The 27,198-nt window shown below is 40.5% G+C and overlaps 1 protein-coding gene and 1 long non-coding RNA gene across 13 annotated transcripts in view; one reads left to right on the top strand and one right to left on the bottom strand.

Moving 5' to 3' along the window:
- The window catches only part of APP (amyloid beta precursor protein), a 286,555-nt gene extending 260,520 nt beyond the window's left edge, over positions 1-26,035 (bottom strand). For 6 of the 12 annotated variants that reach the window (XM_015133068.3, XM_015133069.3, XM_015133070.3 and 3 more), the window contains exon 1: positions 25,829-26,035. In XM_015133068.3, coding sequence (XP_014988554.1) covers positions 25,829-25,885 — 57 coding nt within the window. In that variant the 5' untranslated portion in view covers positions 25,886-26,035. Of the gene's footprint in view, positions 1-25,148; positions 25,283-25,828 lie in introns of those variants that run through there. The other 6 variants (XM_077995863.1, XM_077995864.1, XM_077995865.1 and 3 more) reach the window with 1 other exon arrangement.
- LOC106997295 (uncharacterized) overlaps positions 25,052-27,198 on the top strand; it is a 294,922-nt gene continuing 292,775 nt past the window's right edge. The window contains exon 1 of the long non-coding RNA XR_013414949.1: positions 25,052-25,267. This is a non-coding gene — a long non-coding RNA (uncharacterized LOC106997295). The remainder of the gene's footprint in view (positions 25,268-27,198) is intronic.

Here is a 27,198-nt window from a genome sequence, read left to right as displayed (position 1 = left end):
ACTCACAGTTTATCATGGCTGGGGAGGCCTCAGGAACCTTACAAGAGGAAAACACGTCCTTCTTCACATGGTGGCAGGAAGGAGAAGTGCCAAGCAAAAGGGGGGAAAGTCCCTTATAAAATCATCAGTTCTCGTGAGAACTAACTTACTATTACGAGAACAGGATGGGGGAAACTGCTTCTATGATTCAGTTATCTCCACCTGGTCCCTCCCACAACACATGTGGATTATGGGAACTGCAATTCAAGATGAGATCCGGGTGGGGACAGAGCCAAACCACATCACTCACTGAACCTCATTTTGTTTATATTTCATTTTGAGATAGTATTTGCTCTGTCTTCCTGATAAAGCTATGAAGAATACCAAGTTAGTACCTGGTTTCATATATGGTTTATAATACATTATTCCCGATACAATCTCAATTTACTGTTTTTATTCAACCTATTATTGCACAAATATTTTATGTCTTAAGCAATGTGGATTTTATTATAATCTCCTACACTAAATAGTTAAAAAAACATTAGTTACTGGTTCAGGAAAGGCTACACTCAACCTTAAATTTAAAAGTCAAGTTAAAATTTCCATTAAAAGAAAATACAAAATAAGCTACAGATGTCTTACCATGGTCAATTCTCTTGAACAACTTTCTGGGTTAAAATGCAGAAAATATAACAGAACTCAGTATACAATTCAGTGGGAAAAAGAACAGTTCCACTAAACTGCTTTCTTCTGACTTAAACCATGAGAATTCCACAGTTAGCATTAGTGTCAACTTGAAAAATGATATTACAAGCACCAACACTAGAAATTTTAGATTGAGGGAGCTGCTCCTTGATGTTCAATGTGCTGAACAAAGTAAAGCAAATGGGCCTGAAGTAATAATTTATGCTTCCAATACTTCCAAAAGCAAGTTTTGATATAAGAATCAGTTACCCATGAAAATAAACAGATGAAATTCACTGATATGACCTAGTTTTATAATACAATAAAACTTGTTCTTTTCAACTTTACAGAAGTAATGTTCCTCTGCAGAACAGCTGGGAGGATTCTAGATATCACATCAAAATACGTGCCTTCCTAACATTAGAGATGTTTTACGTGGAATGGGATGGCTTGCCTGTGGGATGAAGTCTCTGGGGAGAACTGTCAAAAGCTGGTTGACTACCTACCAGGAATGGCAGAACCAACGAGTCCTACATCCAAGATGTGCCAGGAGGGGGCAACCTCTAAGGCAGTGATCTCTACTGTTTTTGGCACCAGGGACTGGTTTTGTGGAAGACCATTTATCCATGGGGTGTTGGGGTTGGGATGGGATGAGACTGGATGGGATGGTTTTGGGATGAAACTCTTCCACCTCAGATCATCAAGCATTAGTTAGATTCTCACAAGGACCGGACCAGGCAACCTGGATCCCTCCCATGTGCAGTTCACAATAGGGTTTGTGCTCCTGTGAGAACCTACTGCCAGGAAGCAGCACTCAGGCAGTAATGCTCACTGGCTCACCTGCCTGCCACTCATCTTCTGCTGTGTGGCCCGGTTCCCAGCAGGCCATGGACCAGTACCTGTCCGTGGCTGGGTGCTGGGGACCCCTGCTCTAGAGTATCTGTGTACAGTTAAAAAGACTCGAATAGTACAAAAGGTGATAACATACAAAGTAAATAGGTACTACCTTCTCCATTCCAAAGTTCACTTAACCCAGAGTCAGATTTTGTCAGATTTACTTGAATCTGTTACTGACATAATACACGTAAAAATTTTCGTTTTTATATAAATTATTGTTTAATATGTGATTATGCCTGCATTTTGAAAAGTTGTTTTCACTTATATCGGTATGATTTTAGATATTTCTATACGTCAGTATGGTTATGCCCACTTTAAATGTATCGGCATAATATTCTACTGTACAAGAGTTTTTAAAAGGCTTGTTTAGTTGACACAAATAATGCTCTCATAATGTCCTCATCTGTGCACATTTATACAATATACTATGAACTAATTAATTAGTTCCTAGAATTCCTAGATCAAGGGATACATACATAAAATTTTAAATGACTGATCTCAAAAATTTCTGTATCAGCTGGGTGTAGTGGCTCACACCTGTAACGGGGAGATCACTTGAGGTCAGGAGTTCCAGACCAGCCTGGCCAACATGATGAAACTCCGCTTCTACTAAAAAATACAAAAAATTAGCCAGGCATAGTGGTGCACACCTGTAATCCCAGCTACTCGGGAGGCTGAGGCAGAAGAATCACTTGAACCTGGGAAGCAGAGGTTGTGGTGATCCCAGACTGTGCCACTGTACTCCAAGCAAAAAAATATCTGTTATCAATTGACAGTAGACGAAATGCCATTCTGGCAAGTCTTTTTAGTCTTTGACAATCAGGATTTTAAAAAACAATGTTATATCACTGTTTTAATTTGCATTTCCCTGACTACTAGTGACATTGAGCATCTCTTCACAGATTTATTGGCTATGTGTATTTTTTCCTGTGTACTATAAAACTATTTGCCTTTTCTGTCCATGTCTAATAGAGATTCTGTTAGACATTCACGCTGAAATATTTATGCATAAAATTATATAACTGAAATTATTTCAAAATAACCCAGCGAGGGAAAAGAGAGTTGAGCAGGTTGAGAAAGGGCGAGACAGATAAAACAAAACTGGATGAGAGCTGATCATTGCTGAGGGTTCAGTGCACTATTCTCTCTTGCATATGTTTCTTTTCATAATAAGTTTTCAAAAATGTTCATTTTTCTCTGAAGATGTTCATATTTAGTATTTCTGATTCATTTGTAAGAACACTTCATGGAATAAAAAAGTTTGCCTTTTGTTACTGACAAACTGTACTGGGTACATAATACTAGGTAACCCAGTGTTGTTACTGGGTAAATAATTACCCACCTTCCTTCTATGTACAGTTAGATATCCCAACACCATTAACTAAATAATCTATCTTTCCCCTTCTGATGTAAAAAGATACCTTTATCTTGCACTAATTTCAATTATGCGTACGACTTTATTTCTAGACTTTCAGTTTGCCCCACTGACCCATCTATGCATACGATGTGCAGTTTTAATTTCCATATTTTTACATTTCGCTTCTGGGTTTTTTTTTTTTGAGATGGAGTCTTGCTCTGTCGCCCAGGCTGGAGTGCAGTAGCTCGGTCTCAGCTCACTGCAAGCTCCACCTCCCGGGTTCCCGCTATTCTCCTGCCTCAGCCTCCCGGGTAGCTGGGACTACAGGCGCCGCCACCACGCCCGGCTAATTTTTGTATTTTTAGTAGAGACGGGGTTTCATCGTGTTAGCCAGGATGGTCTCGATCTCCTGACTTCGTGATCCGCCCACCTGGGCCTCTCAAAGTGCTGGGATTACAGGCATGAGCCACCGCGCCCGGCCGCTTCTGTTTTTTTTAATTGGCTATTCTTACCTAATGGTTTTTCCCAGATGACTTTTATAATAATTGTATTCATTTTCCTAAGTATCTACTACGCTTCTAAACTCCCCTCCCTGCAGAACTGCTTCCCAAAGACAGAGAGCCTGCTTTTCTCTTTCACACTGCCATGTTTTTATGTTTCTACCTAGGGTCTCATCTGTTGCAGGCAAGCTCAGAATTCACTTGACATGCTGATAGCATATAATGTTAAATAATTCTTTTCTCAGTGTAAAAAATATTTAGCTACTGTGGAAGGTCAAACAGCTCAAAGCAACTGGTATAACATTTGAATGCTGCCCTTTATATAAGCTTTATTTTTATAAATAAGCATCTGACTAGAAAGTCAGTAAAAGAGCATGATATAATCAGTCTGAAGCCCAGTGTTTTAAATATAATACGCTAATTTTAGACCCAAGTATTTTAGTTTTGCTTTATTGCTCTACAGTTTCTTAGGAAGATGTAACTTCTTAAAAGAAAAAAAAAGTCTTTTAAATGGCTCGATCAATTTATTAGAAATAAGCAGCAAAGAGCATCTGTTTCCACAGAGCAACTGTTAAGTTAATCCCCATTAAGTCGGTCTCAAAGCACTTGGATGCAGCTACAGGATGTGGGTGTGATAGGATCAAAGAGGGGAACACCTGATAGGGCCTTACACACGCCAGGCTAATCAAAACATTAAAAAAAAAACAAAACAAAAAAACCCTGAAGTCTCTTGGAAGGACTGAAAAATCCAATCCCTCCCCACCCCTCACCAAAAAAAAAAAAAAAAAAAAAAAACAGACTATTCTATTCAATTCAGATTTTGTGAATTAATGAAATTTAAGAGTCACGTGAAACCACCAAAGGTACACAGTGATTTTCTCCGGAAACTAATGTCCAAATGACACAGGTAGAAAAATGCACTGATAAAATATAAACAAAAGTGCACCTCTAATGCTTAGAGCTACGTATGAGCAGGTCTTAGGAGACGGATATTGATTCTCCCCGAGGTATGAACATTACCCACCACTTCAAGAAGCCTCTGCGAGTGGAGAAGCCACAAACCCCTTCAAAAAGATCTCTCAATGACCCACTTCCCAGTCCCCTCTGATATGTGGTAAACAATTATTTCAGTGAGTTTGGAAGAGATTTTTCAAAGCTGCAGGCAGGCATGTTGCAGCTATCTCCAACTGATCCAAGCAGCCAAGGCTGTCACCAGTGCCTGGTCACCGCTGAAAACACAAGGAGGGGCAGGACTAGGGCAGGAGAGTAGACGAAGAGCTGTGTCCCGGACTAACATTCTTGAGATTCCTTTGCTAGTGTTTTTTCTTCAGGATTCACTGAGAAGAAGGTCAGATGGGGAGGGACAAAACTCAAGGAAATGAGGCTCATTGCCAATTCTAACAACCTGACCGCAAACAAAATGTATGCAGTTACAAATAAGTTATTCTTTTTTCAGGCATCAAAAATGTTACCAATGAAATGTTAAGATGCTCAAGCCTTCCATGTATTACACTCAGTGAAATGTGAAACTAAGCAGTGTCACAGGCAACTGGGCCTCTTCCCTGGCCTAGCCCCAGGGGGCATAAAGGGTGGCTGATATGAACTTTAAGGACTGTTCTGAAGGGCCCAACAGATGTTACAAAGAGACTCAAAAATAAAAATCAGAACAATTTTTCCCTCATTCATCCAGGGCCTACTCCTGGCCACGTTCTGTGCTTTATACCTTATTCAATTTAATTCAATTTTTCTCCTAACCAATCTATTTACAGATACTTTATAGATGTGGAAATTGGTTTAGGGAAGCTTAGATCATTTTCTTGCAGTCATATTTCTAGTAAATTGAAAGAGTTGTGACTCAGATCCAAGGTCTGAATGACTCCAACATCCACACTCAGAACTTCCTTTACTTGGGATTACAAAAAAGGGAAATAATGGAATTGGGAGGGACAGAGAAGACACCAAGTAGAGATATCAGCACTCAGAACTTCCTGGAGAAGAGGGTGAAACAGGCTGGCAGCCAGGAACTGAGGGCCTGATTACTTTAGTATCTTACCAACCAATTGCATTCCAAGGCTTGCTTACTCAGGAGGCTAACAGGAAACACTGGCTCAACTCATTGATCTATTTTGCTAGAGGCAGTGAAGATAACTAGTTAAGAGTACAGACAATGAAGACACAGTTTAAATCCAGTCCACCGGCCAGGTCCCTCCCAGCTGGGGATAACAGTAGATACCTCACAGGCTGCCGTTAAGAAAAAATTAAGTGAAAGCACTTTTCAACAAGGCCTAGTTCATAGAATGAGCTATATACAGTACCTGGTAATTAGTATTATTACTGCCACAACCAAGGAAGCCTCTCAAAAAACTATTTTTACATATGCCAGAAATACAGTTGTTTATTCCACACTAATAAACCACAAACAATATGGCATGGTTGACTGCCAGGTGACTAATGCAACTTCTTTCCACTGGAACCAAAAAACAAAACCACCACCAAATCTGAACTAAGCATAAAATAGTAATTCTCCCTGTCTTCAATTTTAAAATACATAAGAAAAGATGAATTGCTATATACTGTCAAAGATCTTTTAGATGTTTGGAGTACAGAATGTCTTTCCTGAAATCCTCTTGATTAAAATGTGCATTCTTTTCCAAGAAAGGAGTAAACTGAGTATGGAAGACCCTCACCACTGGTTTTTATAAATGATCAATCAGTGGGAATCGTCACAGAAAAATTACATACACACAACTGATGGAATGTTTGTAAGCTCATGTGCTTCTTCCAACACCCCAGCATGCTCCCACCTCACAGTCTTTACACTGTGTTCTCTCCAGCTTTAATACTTGTAGAAAAGGGAAAAAAACTTTTTTCTCTACCCTGTCAAGTTCAGCACCTGAGGCCTTGCCAATTAAACTGACGAGACAGGTTTGCAGGGGAAAAAAACACATAAATTTTATTTACACATAAATTTTATTTAATGTTAATATTTTTACATGAGGGAGTGGAGAGGAGGAAGTACCATAGAAAAGCAAAAACCCAAAAGCAGCAGTTAGGTCTGAGAGTCTACGTACCATCTTAACAAAGAGCAATAAACTGTGGAAAAGTCACAAGACAAAGGAGAGGGGGGGTTAGGACTTCCAGACGAAGTGTGGGAAGGTAAATATATGGGGGAAACTAATAGAAGGTAAGGGTTATTTCAGTAAGTTTTGTTTCTGCAGACGATGGTGCCACCTCTAGTGGTCTCTCCAGGGATGGAGAGGGGAGGGAGGATACCTTCACACAGCAACATTTTTATAGAAAGGGTTAAGCTTGTCCTGTGTCTGCTATTTCTCAATTGTCTTCAGCTCAAATTAGTACTTACGCCAAAATGGCATATTTTGGGGTAGCATATTCTGATCCCCTTCATACCCTTCCAGACTGTGTCTCTATCCAGCTCCTCACTGGCTTAATTTTTCTTTGGAGCACTGACCACCAAGTGGCACAGAATATATTGATTGACATACATACATACATACATATGTACATACATAGATTTGCTCTCCACCCCACTCAACAAAGTATAAGCTCTGTGAGATCGGGAAGCCGGCCTCTTTCATAGTTGTGTCTCAATGCTTGGCATAGTGTTGGTGTTCAATTAATGCACTGAATAAATGAATGAATTTCTATATTAGATCAATATTTTCTTAGAATGTCTGTGGTATTGATAGTATAAGAGTTTGTTTTTATTAGTTTTCAACAGTACCAACATTTATTCATTATTTAGTTACAGTACTATATTTCTTTTTTAAAGTAAACAATAAACAACACTGTCCTTGCTCCAAAAACCTATAGTGAAGTGTAATAATATAAACCTGGCCGACTGACCGCAGAAACAGCAGTTAACAACAAAAATTACATGTGTCTGGCTGAATGGACTCTACAACCTCACACAAGCTTATACAACAGCAGCATTTCATCACATGTTGTTAAATTTGGAGATAAATACTGTCTCTTTTGTGGTCAAAGATTCTTCTATCTTTGGAAACTTGACAGAATTAATGTTTTTGACTTGTTTTTCCACCACATAACATCAGGAGAGACTTTAACAGCAGTGAAGTGGGAAGGAGGATGCTTTATTTATATCTGTGTAATCATGTAACCCACTTCATGCTCCCACTGAATGGCTCCAGTAAACTGAAATCACAATTTCACTGATACCTACATTCCAGCCCCAGCTACATTTGCCTGTCAAATGCAGCAACTTACATTTAAGTTTCTGCCTACACAAGCAATCACAGAACCATTAAATAAGAGGATTGCTTGTTTGAACTACTAGATCAGCTTTTCCTTACTTTTGCTAATCTGTATGTGTACGTTCATTACTTTTTTTTTTATGTTAAAGACCACCATGTGTCACACTACTTGAGAGCAGCCATTGACAGCAGTGGTCCCCAACCTTTCTGGCACCAGGGAATGGTTTCATGGAAGACAATTTTGTGGTTTGGTTCCGGGATAAAACTGCTCCACCTCAGATCATCAGGTATTAGATTCTAATAAGGAGTGTGTAACCCAGCTCTCTCACATGTAGTTCACAATAGGGTTTGCGCTCCTATGAGCATCTAATGCCCTGCTGATGTGACAAGAGGCGGAGCTCAGGCAGTAACGCTCACTCACCCATTGCTCACCTCCTGCTGTGCAGCAAAGTTCCTAACACACCACAGACTGGTACCAGTCCATGCCCAGGGGTTGAGGACTCCTGATTTAGAGCATTAAAATAAATAACAAATAATTAAAATATTACCTGATATTTGGCAAACAATCCCTCTCTATGTCACTACTTCCAGCCTGTGTTCAGGCTAGAAATGCCAAATAAAAAAGCACAAGTCCACAACTACATAGCTGCAGTTTCCCTAAACAGATTTACCCATCCAATAAACATTACATGTACAAAGAACTTAAAATAGTATGAGACTTAACGTTAAGAAATAAAATGTAGGATATAAAATATAATCTATACCACAATCTCAAAACTGGTTTAGAAAATGACATCATAATACAGACATTTGTGGGTGGTAGGATTATGCATATTTTCATGTATTTTTAAATATATTTTTCAAAAGCTTCCTATAATGAATGTAATTCTTTCCCAATTCAAAATCTAGCTTAAACATAGTTTTAAAAAAAATTATTCTCTCACAATGTAAACCAGTACCACCTCTATGGAAAACATTGTGGAGATTTCTTAAAGAGTTAAAAGTAGATCTACCATTTGATCTAAAAATCTTACTACTGGGTATTTACCCAGAGGGAAAGAAGTCATTGTATGAAAAAGACACTTGCACACATATGTTTATAGGACCACAATTCACAAATGCAAAGATGCAGAACCAACGTAAGTGCCCATCGACTAATGAGAGGATAAAGAAGATGTGGCAAATATATACCACAGAATACTACTCAGCCATTGCAAGGAACAAAATTATGTCTTTTGCAACAACTTGGATAGAGCTGGAGGCCATTATCCTAAGTAAAGTAATTCAGGAATTAGAAAACCAAAAATCATGTGTTCTCACTTAGAAGTGGGAGTTAAGCTAGGAATAAGCAAAGACATACAGAGGGATATAATGGACTTCAGACACTCACAAGGGGGAGGGTGGTAGGAGGGGCTAGGGATTAAAAAAACTATATTAGGTACCAGGTACCCTACTTGAGTGTACTAAAATCTCAGAATTCACCACGATGTAATTCAACCAAGTAACAAAAAACCACTTGTACCCCAAAAGCTACTGAAATAAAAAATATTCTCTCAAAATTTTTAAGCCCTAAACCTCAGTTCCTATTGTTTATATTTACTAAGAAAAGAACATAAAACACTGTTTTTAAAATGGTGGATTTTTTTTAAGTTTAAAGGTGTATAAGATAGCTGCCTAAGGAAATGCAGATACCCCTGTACCTTGTTGTTGTTGTTTTAATTTTTTAAAAAATATAGAGATGGGATCTCCTTATGTTGCCCAGGCTTATATCGAACTCCTGACCTCAAGCAATCCTCCGACCTCAGACTCTCAAAGTTTTGGGACTACAGGCGACAGTCACCATCCAAGCCATGAATCCTCTAAGCATTGTCCCAGACACAGCATTGGCAAACTTCAGTCATTTTCATCTGAATATAAAGAAACACAGGGCATGCCTCACTTCAAAGTTGACATGTTCTTTGTGAGTAAAGCCTTGCCACAGATGAGAAGTCCTGAGGATCAAACAGGAAAACTTCAAGTTTAATTAAATCTAAAATCATTAAACCTAAGTTATATGACTAAGCAAACTCTCTTCAAAGCACTCAGTCAACATGCATGCTGGTAAATATTTCAGGAATGAAATGAAAAATAACTTTCAATTCTAAAAGTTCATCCATCATGCATGCTTCACATTGTAAAACAAATATTTCACAAAAATGAGTTTACAACAAAAGAACACCAATCCCACTTCTCCAACCCTCCATGTCAGGCAGTAAGCTTTCTACATTTGCTTACATTCTGAAAATAACTATTTTACGTGCCAGGAATGCACTAGGCTTAAGTTGTCAAAAAGTATCTATCATAATTTAAGTGTTACTGGGTAGGAACTATGGGCAGTACACACACAAGAAGACTTCCAAAACAAGGGGAGGTAAATGAAATCTTAATACCGATGTTTCCAGAAGCCCAGAAATGAAGTGCAATTCCTTATAATATGTACATGTTTACATACCCATACAGACAATAAAATGTGTAAGGTGATGGCATGTCTATCTCCCCCGTTCCTTTTAGGGAGCATCTGACATTTCAGGGTTCAGGATCACATACCTTGGGTTCCAAAAGGTTCCCCCATTCCTATTCCAACAGCGCTCACAACAGAAAAAGATGAACTGATCTATGAATAATACTAGTCCACAGAGAGGTTGTAGATATGCCTGGTAATGCTATTCATCCTACCCCAAAAGTTTTGTCCAAATCAGGCCATGCCTTCAAGTGGGCCAGATTGTCTTAAAGCTCCTGGCTTAATATTTAACTGATAGCAACAACCTAACATTAGTACCTTAGTAATTAAATGGGATGCAGCAACATGGAGCAGAAAAAGTGATGAAGAAAGAGACTAGAAGTTAGAGAACATGCATTGGGCTCTTGATTCTTAAAATGTGGGTGATTTTAAACAATTCAACATCTCCAGATACTACTTTCTTTATCTGTAAAGTGGAGAAGCTTAAAAAGGAGGTCTACCTGTTCCAGAAACTATGATTCTCTTCCTAGACAGTTGCAGGTTGAGCAGACGCTCCTAGAGCTGCACTGTCCAATACAGTAGCCACTAGCCATTTGTGGCTACTAAGTACTTGACATGCAGCTGGTATGAGTTAAAATATGTGAAATATGTGACCAGGCGCGGTGGCTCACAACTGTAATCCCAGCACTTTGGGAGGCCAAAGCGAGCAGGTCACTTGAGGTCAGGAGTTCAAGACCAGCCTGGCCAACGTGGTGAAATCTCATCTCTACCAAAAATTAAAAAAAAAAAAATTAGCTGGGTGTGATGGTGCACGCCTGTAATCCCAGCTACTCAGGAGGCTGAGGGAGGAAAATTGCTTGAACCCGGGAGGTGGAGGTTGCAGTGAGCCAAGCTGGTGCCACTGCACTCTAACCTAGGCGACCGACTGAGTGAGACTCTGTTTCAAAAATAATAATAATAATAAAATAAAAAATAAATATGTGAAATGTGAAAATTTTGAAGACATAATATGAAAAAATAATGTATTTCATAAATAGCTTTTATATTGACCACCTGTTGAAATAACATTTTGAATTTAGTAATATACTAAAATTAATTTCATCTGCTTATTTTTTTATGTGGCTACCTGAAAACTTTAAAATTAGATCTAATGGTCCCATTACACCTCTATTGGATAATTCTGCTTTTGTTTTCTTATTTTGTGCACCAACAATAAGTCGACAGCAAATATCATTGGGTCTAAAAATAACTGATATCTGGCCGGGCGCGGTGGCTCATGCCTGTAATTCCAGCACTTTGGGAGGCCTAGGCGGGCGGATCACGAGGTTAGGAGATCGAGACCATCCTGGCTAACACGGTGAAACCCCATCTCTACTAAAAATACAAAAAAAATTATCCAGGCGTGGTGGCAGGCGCCTGTAGCCCCAGCTACTCAGGAGGCTGAGGCAGGAAAATGGCATGAACCCAGAAGGCGGAGCTTGCAGTGAGCCAAGACCGCGTCACTGCCCTCCAGGCTGGGCGACAGTGCGAGACTCAGTCTCAAAAAAAAAAAAAAATTGATATCACTTCATTTACGCTATGAATGAATCCTAATTATCATGTAGGCCTTAACGATCATCCTAAGTGGATGTGCCTTTATGCAGGCACTTGTAGCCTATTTTGTTTTCTAAGAATTGAATATATAAAGTAATATCTTACTTCATAAAAGATTATACTCCCATTTTTTAAAACACATCTGATATTAGTAGGAATAACTGAAATGAACTCATATGAATAGACCACATTTTTACTTCATCGATATCTAACTAGGAACATTGCAACCAATTTTTGCAATCGCTATTAGTTTGTTTAATGTATTTTAAATGATCAAAGAAGTAGAGATAGTTTCTAGAGAGCTTATTTACTTAAAAATACAACAAATATGAATAAATAAAATATTAATAAGATTCAGGTGAGATGAGAGTGAGTACTCAAGTTCTCTTTTCTCACACCATACACTTGCAGTGCCAAGTTTTTCTGTTCAATGATTTTATGCAAAGGTATACATCTAACTGCCTGCAAAATCAACTACTGACTATTTTAAATCAGATACAGCAAGCAACAGCCCCCAGCTCTGCAATCCAAAGCCAGCAAAGGCCACCCATTTCAGACTGGGTTTGAAGCATAGCCAGTTATGACAGCTCAAATATTTTCAGATATATGAAAGCAGAACAGAATTCAGAAATATACATTCTCTGGCAGACTATTTTTTAGAACCAAGTTTCTCAAATTATATAATACAAACTATATGACTATTAGAAAATTATGCATGAATTAAAGGAGATTTATTTAATTTTCAAATTCTAATATAATTAAAGAAAATTTTCAAACTTACCTACATGGGCTTCATGGGTGAAAAAAAGTATAATTTTAAAATATGACCAATGTAATATGACAGAAATATACATTCAAACACATCTGATAACTACTCTAATTTTCATAAATCAACTATTTGACACATGCACAAATTTTCATGTGTTTTTCTGAAGGTGGTATTCAGAAATGATAATTTTCCTGACAGTTTAACATTTTTTAAAGAAGACATGCCAAGATTTAAATAATCTAACTTTTTGATTACTCTTTTTTTGGAGACAGAGTCTGGCTCTGTTGCCCAGGCTGGAATGCAGTGGTATGATCTCAGCTTACTGCAAGCTTTGCCTCCTGGGTTCAAGCGATTCTCCTGTCTCAACCTCCTAAGTAACTGAGACTACAGGCATGCACCACCACGTTCGGCTGATTTTTGTATTTTTTGTAGAGACGGGGTTTCACCATGTTGGCCAGACTGGCCTTGAACTCCTGACCTCAAGTGATCCACCCACCTCAGTCTCCCGAAGTGCTGGGATTACAGGTGTGAGCCACCACGCCCGGCCTTTTTGATTACTCTTAAAACTGCGAGATCAAAATGAAATGTTACAAAATAAAACCAACAGCAGAAAACAAAACCAAGAGCAGCTTCTGAGGAATCATATTTTAGACATTTCTTTAAGACAGATACTGTAATATGTCAAACTATTGGAACATATTTCAATTAAATATTTAAGTGAAGACAAAATCCCTAATACAAAACCTCCAAATACTCCCTAACAATGATGATTCTATCAGGCCTACTCAGAACTACAAGTTTTCCCCACATCTTGATTTTATCACATACTTTCTGTGACATATATATTCATTTCATCACTTCTAGAATAATTGAAATGAACAAGAAAATAGGTAAGGAATTAAAATAAATTTTAAAATGGCAGTCCCATTCTTACTGACATAAATTTATTAAGATCCATGTTCCTTTTTTCATAGATCTTCCCATTCTGTTTCAATAACACCAGCAAGCATAAACAGATCTGAAAAGCTATGTAGCTACAGAAAAGAGGTTCAGCATGACAGACAGATCTAGCTCAAAAGAGGTGCTCAGTATCAAGCTCTTTTCTAAAAACCTCAAAGCTTGTTTTGTCTGCTGTTGCTTTCAAAGAACAAGCACAACAAAATTGCTTTGAGGAAGTCTCTAGATCAAACGAAAGATAGTTAACCAACAGGGAGAGTAAGCTGACTGCCACTGCTATCCACACAGGGCCACAGAAATTATCCCTTTGTTCCATCACTCTGGTTGGAAGGCTTTCCCAGGAATGCAAGTCTGAACCATCTTGAGTTCCCTCAGCCAGAATGAAAGCTCAGCTCTTGGATGTTTCTACCATAAAAATGAGAAAGCATTTCCTACCTCCTCCTCTATCAGCCCACAAAGATGTGCTTCCTGTGTGGCTGACTAGCAGATAAGGGAAGGTAAGCAAATCCCAAAAGCCTACTCTAATCGCTCATGGAGAATCTTTGTTTTGGTTCAGAACGTTAAGTCTACCCATGTTCCTCTATCCCTTTATGGTACTGTATTTCTTCTACATCCCAGAATGCCAGTTGTCACCCAATATCCTACCTGTCCTTTATCCTTAAGAAGAGAGCCAGAAATGTTATTTCTGATGGCAGTGCTCCCAGCTAACAGAGCACATTTACACGCTCCCTTGCGTCGAGGTGTCACTAACCGGCCCATGAGATTAAGCAGACATTGAAAAGGACTTCTACAAACCTAACTGAACCATGGTCATCAATGCCTCGTCCCCATTTTACAAACATTTAAAAGTACTCCATTGCTAAGAAAATGAAGTTCAAACTCATTAAGGGCATCCAAAATGTATAATCTCCCACTGTCTCTCTCACTTATTTGCCCCTGGGCTTCCTCCTTTGAAACTCTACACCCTCGCTGTTTTTTCTGTCTGGGAAGCCCTCCACACCCCAGTTCACCTTCACGCATCCTTAAAACCTAGTTCAAATGCTGCCTGCCTTCTCTGGGAAGACTTTGTACCTCCTCTATTATAGCCTTTGGCACACTGCACCTAATTATTTCTCCGCCTCTTTCTTCTCCCACTGGACTGCGGAATTCCTCAAGGCACAGACTGAGCTACCTTTTCATTTACTCACAGCTCCACCCAGATTCTAGATCTCCTGTCATAAATGAAACACAGAATCCTCGCAGGATATGTCCATAAAATGAATGACAATTTCAAAAATTCAAAATAAGAGAAACAGTGAGATAGTAAAAAAAAAAAAATTTTTTTTTTTTTTTTTTTGAGACGGAGTCTCGCTCTGTCGCCCAGGCTGGAGTGCAGTGGCATGATCTCGGCTCACTGCAAGCTCCACCTCCCGGGTTCACGCCATTCTCCTGCCTCAGCCTTCCAAGTAGCTGGGACTACCGGCGCCTGCTACCACGCCTGGCTAATTCGTTGTATTTTTAGTGGAGAGGGGGTTTCACCATGTTAGCCTGGATGGTCTCAATCTCCTGACCTTGTGATCCACACGTATCTGCCTCCCAAAGTGCTAGAATTACAGGCATGAGCCACTGTGCCAGGCCATGAATTAATACTTTTTAAAACATCTTAACTCCAAATCAGTGTCAACATCACAGAAGTCAATCACAAATGCCCTGAGAAAACTTGCAGTAGAGACATAACAGGTGAATGCACAATCCAAATACTCAGTGAAACATTCTGCATTAAACCTTCTCTCTTATCTGCTGGCAGAAGAATCATGGGCTTGGCCTGGCTTTGTATCCAACCTCTGATAGAAACGAGCAAACAAGCAGTGAGGTTAACATGTCAGACTGCTTTGTAAATCTGAATAACTTCACATGTGATGATAAACTTGAAGAATGCATCCCATGTCTTTTTCTGTGCAACGAAAAGACACTAATATTTTTTTCTCATCTCATCGGCTATTCATTAAATCAATAAATACAATTGAAAATACATGCACATAAGAAATATTCCCAATAAACTGGAGGGATGCTTCCCATCTGTGTCCCTACAATATGACCCAGAATATTCACAATGACATAAATTTAACCTTTGAGTCTAGCTCACAAAAGTGAAGTGAAATATCCAAATAGCAAATACAAAGAAAGGAACTACCAAGAAAGAGGGAAAGTCAGCCTCCTATTTTGTTCATTTAAGTATAACCTCTCTGCCACCACAACATTCATTATGTTTGTCCTGGACAGTTCTAATGGCCATGCTGATTGATACTCAGTGTTAAGGCCACCTCTGTCCAACAGCCTTTGCTTCTACTCTGTTTCAGCCAAATACTCACATGGCTGTTCTATCATCACCTGGAAATCTCCCAGCTTCCCTCAGGAATTCCCCCCTCTCCTATTTCACTGAACAAGCAGGAAAGAGTGATTCCAAAATTGCAATTTTGTCTCAGATGTACTCTTAAAAGTGAAACCCTCCACAATTTAACTAGCAGCAGTGCTGTAAGCTGCCTTTGCATTCAAACACCCTATGGGTTAGCCAAGAACGGACAACCACAGAATTTTTATATTCGGTTTACTTTTGTCGGATTTAAATTTTCTGGATTCTGTGGTATAAGAGGATTTAACACTTGACACAAAACATTCAAAATAAGATTGAGAAAACACTAGCAAGATACAAGGCTAATCATAATGACCTCAATTAGATTTTCAATGCCTGTCAAGTTAATGGTAGATAGTGGTACTGGCTTCAAGCCCTTCAAATTGAAAAATACAATTCTTCTAGATAACAGAGGTAATAGAATTCACTATATTTTTTTAAAGGGCCAATTTTGATCCTCATAACACTAAACACTAGCTGTAAAATGGCCAGAAAAGGAGCCAAAAAAAAGACAATGACAGGAAAATTTTCATTTTGATGCCACTCAATTTAATTCCAATACACATTTTCTTTCTAGACTCTACTATCTTCTTCACACAAAATTATTTCTAGGCACCCTCTATTGAAAGTGTCCCAATCAATCAGGGCATGGATGAAATATTTCAAGAATGAGGCATTTTTTTTGCAGGCCAACTGAATTTCTGAAATACAATTGCAAATGACTGAACATGATGAAGTTATTGACAGTATTTATGAAACTTTTTCACAATAAAATGTTCCAAAAAGAGGCTGAAAAAAAAATGCATCTTATTTAAAAGGCTTTAATCTTCTTTCTATGCTTGTTCACAATTTCTTAAAAGTAAGAGAAGGTCCCATAGCTGTTCGAATCTTTAATCTGAACGTAATTCTTTATCACCCCAACATAGAATTTCTAGAGCACTCAATGATGTTATTTAGTACATACAAAATGTAAGGCATTATCATGAGTGATCAAACAAATTACTGTATAGAAAAGTGTGTGATCACAATCAATACTAACTTCTCTCCCCCACCACTTGTTTGCAACATTTAATCACCCAAAGTAGATCTCCTGTCTACAATTATTCTTTTACATTACAGTAAATATATAGTTCCTGCCCCCAGATACCTAAGTTTACCTTCACGTAGTGAAATGGTCAGAGAACTTTGACAATACTACAGTAACAATCACATTCACAACACACATCCTTCTGCGTAGCATTCTCTTATATTCCTTATCCAACTTAATTTTTCCCAAGTCACTTCCTTCCTCCTTTTAATTCTGTCTACCCGCTTGGGGACAAGGACCTTGAAAATATTTGTGAAATGAAGGAGTGAACCTTTCTTGGTTGTACCCCTAAGAATCTAGGTTTCTTTGTGTATAAAAATAAGCTAATTTCTAAAGAAATTTGGGTTTAATTTTAAATTACTAATCAATTTAATATGTAATATCTATGATTAATTATTCTTAGAATAATTAGTCTGCATATTTTCACATTTCTATGGGAGCTTCTTAGGTACTCGTCAGTTACATCCTCAAACTAATTTACTGTAATGACAAAATTATATTTGTGTTAAACCATAATAAGCAATTGAGAGCATCAGGATGGAAAATATTTGCTATTACATATGACTTTTCATATGATGGGTTTTAATGTTAGTCTCTGAAGACTTAAGCTAAGACTTCAAAAACTTTGCATCAGTTTTAAAGGCTTAATCTTTGAAGTAGATGAGGATTTTTTAAAAGATGAAAAAAATCAAATATGGTTAAGAAAGAGTGCTTATCCATCTTTATTCTATGAGCCTATCAACTCAATTATAAACAAAATAACTGAGTAATGATATTTATAAAAACAACGTTGGCCAGGCACCATAGCTCACATCTGTAATTTATCTCTTTGGAAGGCTGAGGCAGGAGGATCGCTTGAGCCCAGGAGTTCAAAATCAGCCTGGGCAACATAGTGGGGACCCCATCTCTACAAAACATTTAAGAAATTAGGTGTGGTGGCAGGTGCCTGTAGTCCCAGCTACTCTGGAAGCTGGGGCAGAAAGATGGCTTGAGCCCAGGAGGCCACAGCTACAGATCACACCACTGCACTTCAGCCTACGTGACAGAGTAAGGCCTTGTCCCGAAAACAAACAAACAAAACCAAACACAATATCATTGTGCTTTTGAAAATTCATCCAATAGTAGGAGTAGATGTAACAAGTCCTTTTAAGATGAATCAGCCTTTAATGGATAATGCCATTTTCTTTACTTTCTCTTAAAAATAAAATTTATGTTGCCTTACTAATTTTACTGTGAAGTAACACGCACACACAGACAAGGAAAAACTAAACAAATGAGTTTGTAGTAACTTGAGGTGAGGAGCAGGTCTAAAACACGTGTCTATCTCAACGGTAGGATTAAACCTCTCACTTTTCTTCTGTAAAATATCTCCATGGGGTCAAAATTTATTAGTCATTAAAGGTTTGAAATTTAGCAAAGCAACAAGAGTAATGATGCATTTCTTCACTTAATACAAATGACTTTTCTTTATGCAACAGATGTCTTACTCTCATAAGTATCCTTTATGGTTGAAAAGTAATTTATCAGTCTCTATCATCCAGGATGCCTTACATTTTTCAATGAAGATAGTATGTGGCTTTCCAGAAGCTAATGAAAGCCAAATTATTAGATAAGAGACAAATTATTAGATTCTCTCAAAAAAAGAATCAGGCAAAAAAAAAAAAAAAAATTCCTATCAAAATCACCAAAAAATTGGCCAGGTGCAGTGGCTCACTCCTGTTATCCCAGCACTTTGGGAGGCCTAGGTGGGTGGATCACTTGAAGTCAGGAGTTCAAGACCACCCTGGCCAATGTGGTGAAACCCTGTCTCTCCTAAAAAAATACAAAAATTAGCCGGGCGTGGTGGCACATGCCTGTAAACCCAGCTATTCGGGAGGCTGAGGCACAAGAATTGCCTGAGCCCGGGAGGCAGAAGTTGCAGTGAGCCAAGATCACGCCACTGCACTCCAGCCTGGGTGACACAGTGAGACTCAGTTTCAAGAAAAAAAAAAAATCACCAAAAAACAAAAGAATGACAATTATTCTTGTTGAATCAATTTCTCATAAGAAAAGCTTCTGAATTTGTGAAGAAAAGAAGAGAGGAACCATCTGGAAATTAGGAGATTCAAACACTGTTTTGGGTCCATCATTAATAAGACCTTAAGGAATCTGCACTTCACTCATCAGGATCCATTCATTTACAAAACAGGCTTATTCATCTTTTCCCTTTTCCAAAATGTTTGTCCTATTTATTCCTCATCCCTGCTCATGGACCCTCCACTCCCGCTTCTGAAACCATCTTATTCACTCCTCACTGTATCTACTTTAAACAGGATGTTTATTACAAATATGGCTTCTGTCATTACACATTCTCATACTTGAACCCATTTCTTGTCTTCTTGTCTTTGGTTGGACAGGACAATTAGAATTACGTGAGCTGGTTAACAAAAACCCGTGTAAATTCTTTGGGACTCTACTTCTTGATTTTTCACTGTGTTAATCATAATTTAACCTCAGTATCACCAGTTTCCTACACTCAAAGCTTTCAAATATCCTTAGCCTGCTTTTGAAGCTAAAAACCTTTTATTTTATGAGCAACATATGCTGATTTTAAAAATACATATATAATTTCAATTAAACAGCAGATCACTATAAAGTTTTAAAGATGTAACAGCCATAACATGGCTGATTATACAAATTCATTTTATTTTGAAACTGACTTCTTAGAGAAATGCAGCATTCTCAAGCAATCTGCTTTTTGGTTTCCCTGTCCTTGGGTGAACATAACTTCAAGGATCCATAGTAGAACCAAAATTCTTTTGCTGGCATTTGATATCTTCCATTTCTACCGATTGGCAAAGCCTGTTCATTCATTTTGCTAGCAAAGATTCTGCTAAAAACTAAACCAAGCTTGTTCACAGTTCCTTGCAAATAGCTGATAGCCAACTAACAGTTAATAATCAAGCCAGTGTATAATCTTGCTCAATATTAGAGATCTGTGGCAAGCTGTCAGTGTGTACAACATTAAAAATAGGTCTCTGGGAGGCCGAGGTGGGCGGATCACTTGAGGTCAGGAGTTTGAGATCAGCCTGGCCAACATGGTGAAGCCCCATCCCTACTTAAAAAAATACAAAAATTAGCTCGGCATGATGGTGAGGGCCTGTAATCCCAGCAACTCAGGAGGCTGAGGCAGGAGTATCACTTGAACCAGGGAGGCGGAGATTGCAGTGAGCCGAGATTGCGCCACTGCACTCCAGCCTGAGTGACACAGCGAGATTCTGCCTCAAAAAAAAAAAATAAAAATAAAAAATTAAAATGGTCTACATCCATGTTATGTGGAAAAAAAGAAAAAAAAAAAACTAGGTCTTTCCCATTTGTGTAAAAAATGCTTATGCTTTTTGCACATTTCTGTACTGTTTTAAATTTTTCAATGAGCATGAATTATTTTCATTTTTCAAAAAACCAATCAAAATGCACAATACATATTTAATAAATGAAATTTTATAACATGTATTCTAAAAATTGTATCTGAGACACCATGTGCTTTTTAAATTTAGATCAAACTCATAGACAACGATCTGCCAATTTCCTGCAATAGTCTTAATTGGCCAATAAGTAAATTAATTTGTCAGTAAGTGAAACATCATATAGATTTTTAACTTTCAACTATGCGGGAAACTTACATATACTCATTGTACATCATCATCATCACCATACATACTAGCAGTAACAAACACACAGTGCTTATGCTATGCCATCAGGTTACATACATATTAACTCACACACCGTTTCAAGCATTTAACATAGATATTAATTTGATCCTCAATAACTAGAAATACTCATCCCATTTTACAAAGGAAAAAACTGAGGCACAGAAACTTGCCCATGGACACTAGCTCAAAAGAGACAAAGACAGAATGTATACCCATGCGTTCCTGCCCTGGTCCAAACTCTCTTGATTAGTGTGCAGTGCCACCTTCTCTACACACCTGAGAACACTCAATGACTCAGTGTTATCGGCCTAACATTATGCCTGGCATCAAAATCAACATTATAAATTGAGAATAACTCTGGTTCTTTCTACAGAGGTGAGATTTTTAAAAAACCTCTCATCTTCCCCATTTTAACTATCTTCTTTGGTGAGACACTATCACTCTCGCAAGGTTCAAGCTAATTCTGCATTGCATGTTTCTTCAACATGCAGCCACACAAAATAAACCTAAATAAAATATCTTAGGTTTCTATTTCAGCAGATTTAATGCATGTGAACCTGAGACTTCATGTGGCCCTCTTTGAATAGTCCGCTATCTAATCTATTCAGCATCCCTTTTTCATGAAGTTATTAATGGATGAACATATCCAGGCTGTTAAATTTAAATATGTGAATTTATTCCTAGAGCAATCATTGTACTCCAGTCTTTGCTAGATTTCTACTTCTAAAGAGGTACCGGTCAAGCGTATCTATTAACCAAGATTAAAGAGGAAAATGTGCCAAACTTTTCTTCCAAGAAAAATGCCAGTGTCCTCACAGTAACGGTTATTTCTTAAGCTATCCACACTAAACTGAAGAAATAGTTACGTAACATTTCCCCCTTTACTAAGTTTTCACTTGCCAAACCAGCTTCAGGGTTTGAGTTCTGTCTGCTTTTCTTCTTATACAACAATAAAAAAAAGAAAGACGTATTTTTATTGATTAAACTTGCTACTCATTCTCGGGTGTGCTCATTCCTTCCCCTGCCACCTTCTGTCTTCCCCCACCCACTCATGAGGGTGTATCTGTACACCGGCTGTGAGACCCACGGGGTGACAGCATTTCCCGTCCATCCCCACTCCGTACATTTGCATCTGAGCTCTCACGATGAAAAGGAAAAGATTTTTCTGTTTCTGTTCTCTTCAGCCCTTTTCTGTCTACAAAGCCGGTCTCCTCTGCTGAACTCATGGGAACATTTACACTATTTTATGGAAGAGTGTTGCCTGAATGTAGAATCACAACAAAGCCAGTTGAGATCTTTAAATTAACAAAGAAAAAAAAAAGATTTCATAATCAAGCATAGTCAAGTGAAACAGAGAGAGGTTGAAAACCACCAGACAAAAAACACAAACAGAAAATATGATTTTTTCCCTATCCTCCTCGTTGCCACTCAGGGAATCACGTTGTGATGCTACTGAAGCTCTCTGGTCCTGCATTCAGCCCCTTACCTTTGACCTCTCAACTCCTTATTTCGAATTCCCTACTCCTCTTGGGAGTACCCTGCACCAGCATCTGTCACTCAAGTGAGAGAGAGAGAGAGACAGTCAGACAGATGTATATGTGTGTGTGTGTGTGTCTGTCTGTCTGGGAGAGGCAGAGAGGAATGTAAACACATATTGTATATGCAAAAACTTAACCTCAAATCCCCAGACTTGGGATACAAACCTGGCTGGAAATTTACTACCAGGAAATGCTCCAGGATTATCTATTATCTCATCCCATTATTCCTATAGTTTTTAAATACAGGAAGTTTTCTCTGTAACATATTTACTCAGTACACTTAATCTGTATTTTCCTTTTGGTATTTTAGTACATTCCACTTTGTTTTGTTATCATGTGCATGTTTTATTGACCCTGCAAACTTCCTGGCAGTAAGGGGAGGGAGGAGGGAAGGGGAGGTAATAAGGTATGCAGTCAAACTACACCTTACATTCTGGAAGCTTTACATTTAAAAAGCATCTGCACAGGTTGATCTTTACATTTGTGATTGATAGAGATTTTAAAAGAAATGTATTAATGAAAGATGCTTCGTAAGATTCTCAAGGTAATACAATTTGCAGAAACAACGTACATTTCTACTGAATTTAATGCATTTCTCAATGATAGTTTAGTGGCCACGTGAAAGGCAAGTAATAGCTATGCTTATTTCCAGAATGACTGACTACATGCATACAAATATCTGTAGAAGACTCTAGTATGCAAAAAACAGTAACATAAAATAGAGATCCTCTAGCAACAAGACTTAACATAAAGATATCCTCTACCATTCCTTCAAGCCAATATTCAGTTGATCACTTTTTTTATTTTTAAATTTTTTTAATCAGTCATTCCTCATTTAACCTTGAGAACTTGCATGTTCCTTTTCATTTCCTCAGTCAGGACCAGTATTATTCCATTTAGCAACTTCTCCGCAGTACTAATAGCCTTGCAAGTGTCGTTCAGGAGCCTCTGCTGGTCACAGTGACAAGAGAAAAAGCTTCTGCAGTCTGCCAGTTATCATGGTTTCTCACCGATTAGCAAGAACCATGACTCCTTACAGATCACCATTAAACCTGAGCTTTACTATTCTGTGTGTGGGCTTCTACCTTTAGGGAGGTACTAGTCAGTAGCAGTAGGTTTCCATAAACTATAAATTAGCACTACCACAAAGGTAAGATGATTGTGACTAGGTTAAACCCTCAAGAGAGGGAAATAAAACTTAAGAGGAAGCTAGATTTAAAAATAAATAAATATTAGGGTAGTGAAACATCATATAGATTAGGGTTAAACTCACATCTCTATCAACATACCAGCCAAAATCATCCACCCAGATAATAACCATGTTTCCCCTGCAAGCCAAGGCCCCATTATCACTGCCCTTATTCATTTCTTTTTTACAGCCACCTGCAGCAGACCTATTTTCTAAGCTCTATAAAAGAGAGTCAACTCGTAATTACATCTTTTCAGTGGACACAGAGAGGGCCAGATAAACCACTCTCAAACCTCAGTAGACTGAATTACCTACCCTTCTATCAACACTTTGCAAAATGGAATAATGTGACTCTCACCTCCACCCTTTAAAGGAGTTAACAATAGCTAGTGAAAAGCTCCCAAAAGATGGCAGAAAGAGCAAATTAATGCAATTAAACAGACCAAAAACTAAATTCGAATCTGCCTACACGCTTCCTCTTTTTATACAGAAATATTGCTCAACAGTTACATATTTAAGTTTTGACAAAAGCTTCAAAAATAAGGTTATCATATGCTTTTAATTCCTTAAGTATACGGTTTTTAATTTGTACTATGACCGGGAAAACGGGAATAATTCTACAAATAAATATAAGTCATGAGAGAAATCTGAATTCTCTTAGTTAAGAGCATTTTTTTAAAACATGGAAAACGAAATTCTTTAACTCTTAAAACAACCTGTCTTAACTAGCCCTAAGGTGATTCCTGAGCCACTTGTGGGTAAAAATCAGAAGGGAAAAAAGTTCAATGACCTTGCAAATTACGAACTAAAAAACTGTAATGGTGTGATAGTCTATACAGCCTCAGGAAAACATCTGTCCGGAAATTGCTTTTTTTCTTTTGGAAAATTACTAGGAGGTTGGGAGAAAAGAGGGGAAAAAACGGGGAGGGAAGGTTGCAAATGGTTAAGATGCCAAACAGGAATCCAACCGAAGTGAAATACAACCTTCTCTGGCCCAACTGTCATGCAAACAACTTCTAAGCATTTTTAGATGTAAAGAAAAACAGTCATTGTGCACAGGCGTTAGCTGAATGTTCGAGAGTTGGATGAATGGGGAAGACTTGTTATACACCTAGTGGTGGGTGGATTTCACTAGGCTGCAGCCTCCACACAGCTTTTCTTTGCTGCACTGCAGAGGCGCCATCTTCTCCGTCTTAATCTTCACTCAATTCAATCCTTTTATCTGTACCCTAAAAAAAAGACCCTTTGGACCCTCCCCAGCATCCTGTGCCCCCAGGGGAACTAACCCAGAGTCCCCAGAGGTGTTAGGGAACAGGCCGCGCCTTAATAAGACAAACGCCTCCTTGGATGCACAGGACAGAGCCCGTGCCTCCCCACCATCCGCCACTGCCCTTTCCAGACGCACACCCTACTCTCCGCCTTATTTCCTCCCCGCCAAGGACTTTACAGCCCAGCAGGGAATTAAGCCTCAGAGGTGATCCGAGGGTGGGAAGCAGAGGGGCCCCAAGGCTCCGCCAGAGGCCCCGGCAGCGTCTCTGCCCCCTCCAGGGCGGACGCGCAGCCTGGGAGCCGGGCCGGAGTCTCGGTGGCGCACCGAGACTAACGCGGCTCGGCCCAGAGCGCCCGGGCCGGTGAGGGCGGGGTGTCGCGGCTTTTGTTCCCGAGGACCTTCTGCCTCTCAGGCAGAAGCTTAGGGTGCCAGCAAACTCCCGGGACGTCCAGGCTTGGCGAAGGTGCGGGGAGGCTATGGTTCTCCGACCCCTCCCATTTCTCGCAACTTACACAAAAGGGAGACGCGGCAATGCACAAAGTTTGCCTGCGGAAGACGGTGCGCGACCCCGGCGCCGGCTCGAGCTAGGGTCGCACCCAGGCGGCCGCCGCCAGCAGCCGCGAAAGAGGAGGTTCGAACAAGGAAGGGGGGTGGGGGTGAGAGGGGAAAGTGAAACGAGGCGGAGAACGCAGGGAAAAGCGAGGGGCCCCTAGCTTCCCGGGCTGTCCCGACTCCTCCTCCTCCCCAGGGCCCAAGAGAAAGGAAAGGGCAACGATTCAAGAGCAGAGGACTGGCTTCAGGGACGCTGCGTTTTCGGTTTTTCCACGTGCTGCTTCCCCCTTCCTCCCATCTGAATGTCTCTCGCCTCCCCCGGACCCCGCTTCCAAGGCAGGGACTGAGTCGGGGTCTGGGCTCAGGGTCGTCCCCTCCCCTTCTCGCCCCTGGCTGGCGCGGAACCAGGGAGCCCAGCGCCTCTCCCGCTCCCTCTCCGCGGGCCGGAGCGCGCGTCCCTGGGGCAGGGCTGGGCCGAAAGCGAGGATGCGCTGGACGTCCGCAAGCGGGGGCGGAGAGGAGAGGGGTCCCCTTGACGGACCCTCGGCTTCTCTGCATTAAAGACTTGCGTTAAGGTCTTTGGGGGGATTGGGTCCCAGCCATGCCCGCCTCCCCCCGCCTTCCGAGGCGCGGCACCCACCTCCAGCGCCCGAGCCGTCCAGGCGGCCAGCAGGAGCAGTGCCAAACCGGGCAGCATCGCGACCCTGCGCGGGGCACCGAGTGCGCTGCTGTGCGAGTGGGATCCGCCGCGTCCTTGCTCTGCCCGCGCCACCACCGCCGCCGTCTCCGGGGGCCCCCGCGCGCGCTGCTCCGAGTGCTCTCGCCTACCGCTGCCGAGGAAACTGACGGAGCAGGAGCGCGGCGGCGAGGCTGGGAGCCAGGCAAGTCAGCTGATCCGGCCCACCCCGCTCGGCACTCGAGAGAGACCCCTAGCGGCGCCGCCGGGGAGCTGCGCCCGCTCGCGCCGGGAGGGGCCCGCGCGCCCCGGGCCCACAGGTGCAGCGCCCTAGGCGCCGCCTGCACCACACGCGCCCTCCTCAGCTCCCCGGCCGACAGCCCACCTGGGCTTCGGGAACAGTGGGAGGGAGAGTCTGGGGCCAGGAGAGGGACGGTGCAGGATCAGGGAAAGGTGAGTCCTAGGACGCTGGGGCTCTAGAAAAGTCGGGAGCGCTCCCGCTCGTCCCCGTGAGCTTGAATCATCCGACCCCGCAGGCCTCCCGGGGGTGTGGTATAAAGGACTGCTGCTAGGGTGCGTTTTTATCCGCATTTCGTTTTTTTCTCTCGGTTTGGAGAGGTGGGGCAGGCGTTTCTGGAAAAGAATGAGAACGAGTGAAGCTTAAAGGAAGTAGGATTTTCTTTGCTTGTTGAGACAGCAAAAGCCTCATTTTTTAACCCGCAACGTCAAAAGCAGCCACGAGCAACCTGGAATTTCTATCTTTAGAACGAACCAAAGGAGAAAGGCGCAGGACCTGGCAAAAAAGCGGGCAACCCATTTACTTCTTCTTGAAAGCAGAGGGTTCTGGGCTTGGGTTTTGTTTCTTTCTTATGTTTTTGTTTGTTTTGGTTTTGTTTTGTTCAAGGGGGCGGTCAGTGTGGATTTTGCGGGGGGCGGGGGTCTTTTTTTGTTGTTGTTAAGCAGGGATGTAACATCCGCCTGAGTTGGGGACGAAGGAAAAATTAGGAGAGATTATTCGTATTCGACCCCCGTAAATGAGGACTCCTGACCTCAAACTCTGCCCTTGTTCTTCGTTGTGTCTGTCCTAAATTATAGAAATGAACCTTCTGCCATGCCACTTTCTCCTGGATTAAACACAAACCGTCCACTGTCCAGTTAGTGTCTAGATAGTTTAGAATACTCTAGAACTGCCCGTATGTATCCCCTGCTCTTGACCTGAAGTAGCATTAGTCACCAAGCCACACAGGGCTTGTGCGGAAGGACTGAAGCCAGGGAGTGCCCTGGCCCTTCCGAGGGCTGCACTGCAGCCTGCGTTCTCTCCCCTGCTCATTTCG

The sequence above is a fragment of the Macaca mulatta genome, chromosome 3, assembly GCF_049350105.2.
Source record: "Macaca mulatta isolate MMU2019108-1 chromosome 3, T2T-MMU8v2.0, whole genome shotgun sequence".
NCBI classification, from domain to species: Eukaryota; Metazoa; Chordata; class Mammalia; order Primates; family Cercopithecidae; genus Macaca; species Macaca mulatta.
Note: the sequence above shows the minus strand (reverse complement) of the source record. Positions and strands in the feature narration are given on the sequence as shown.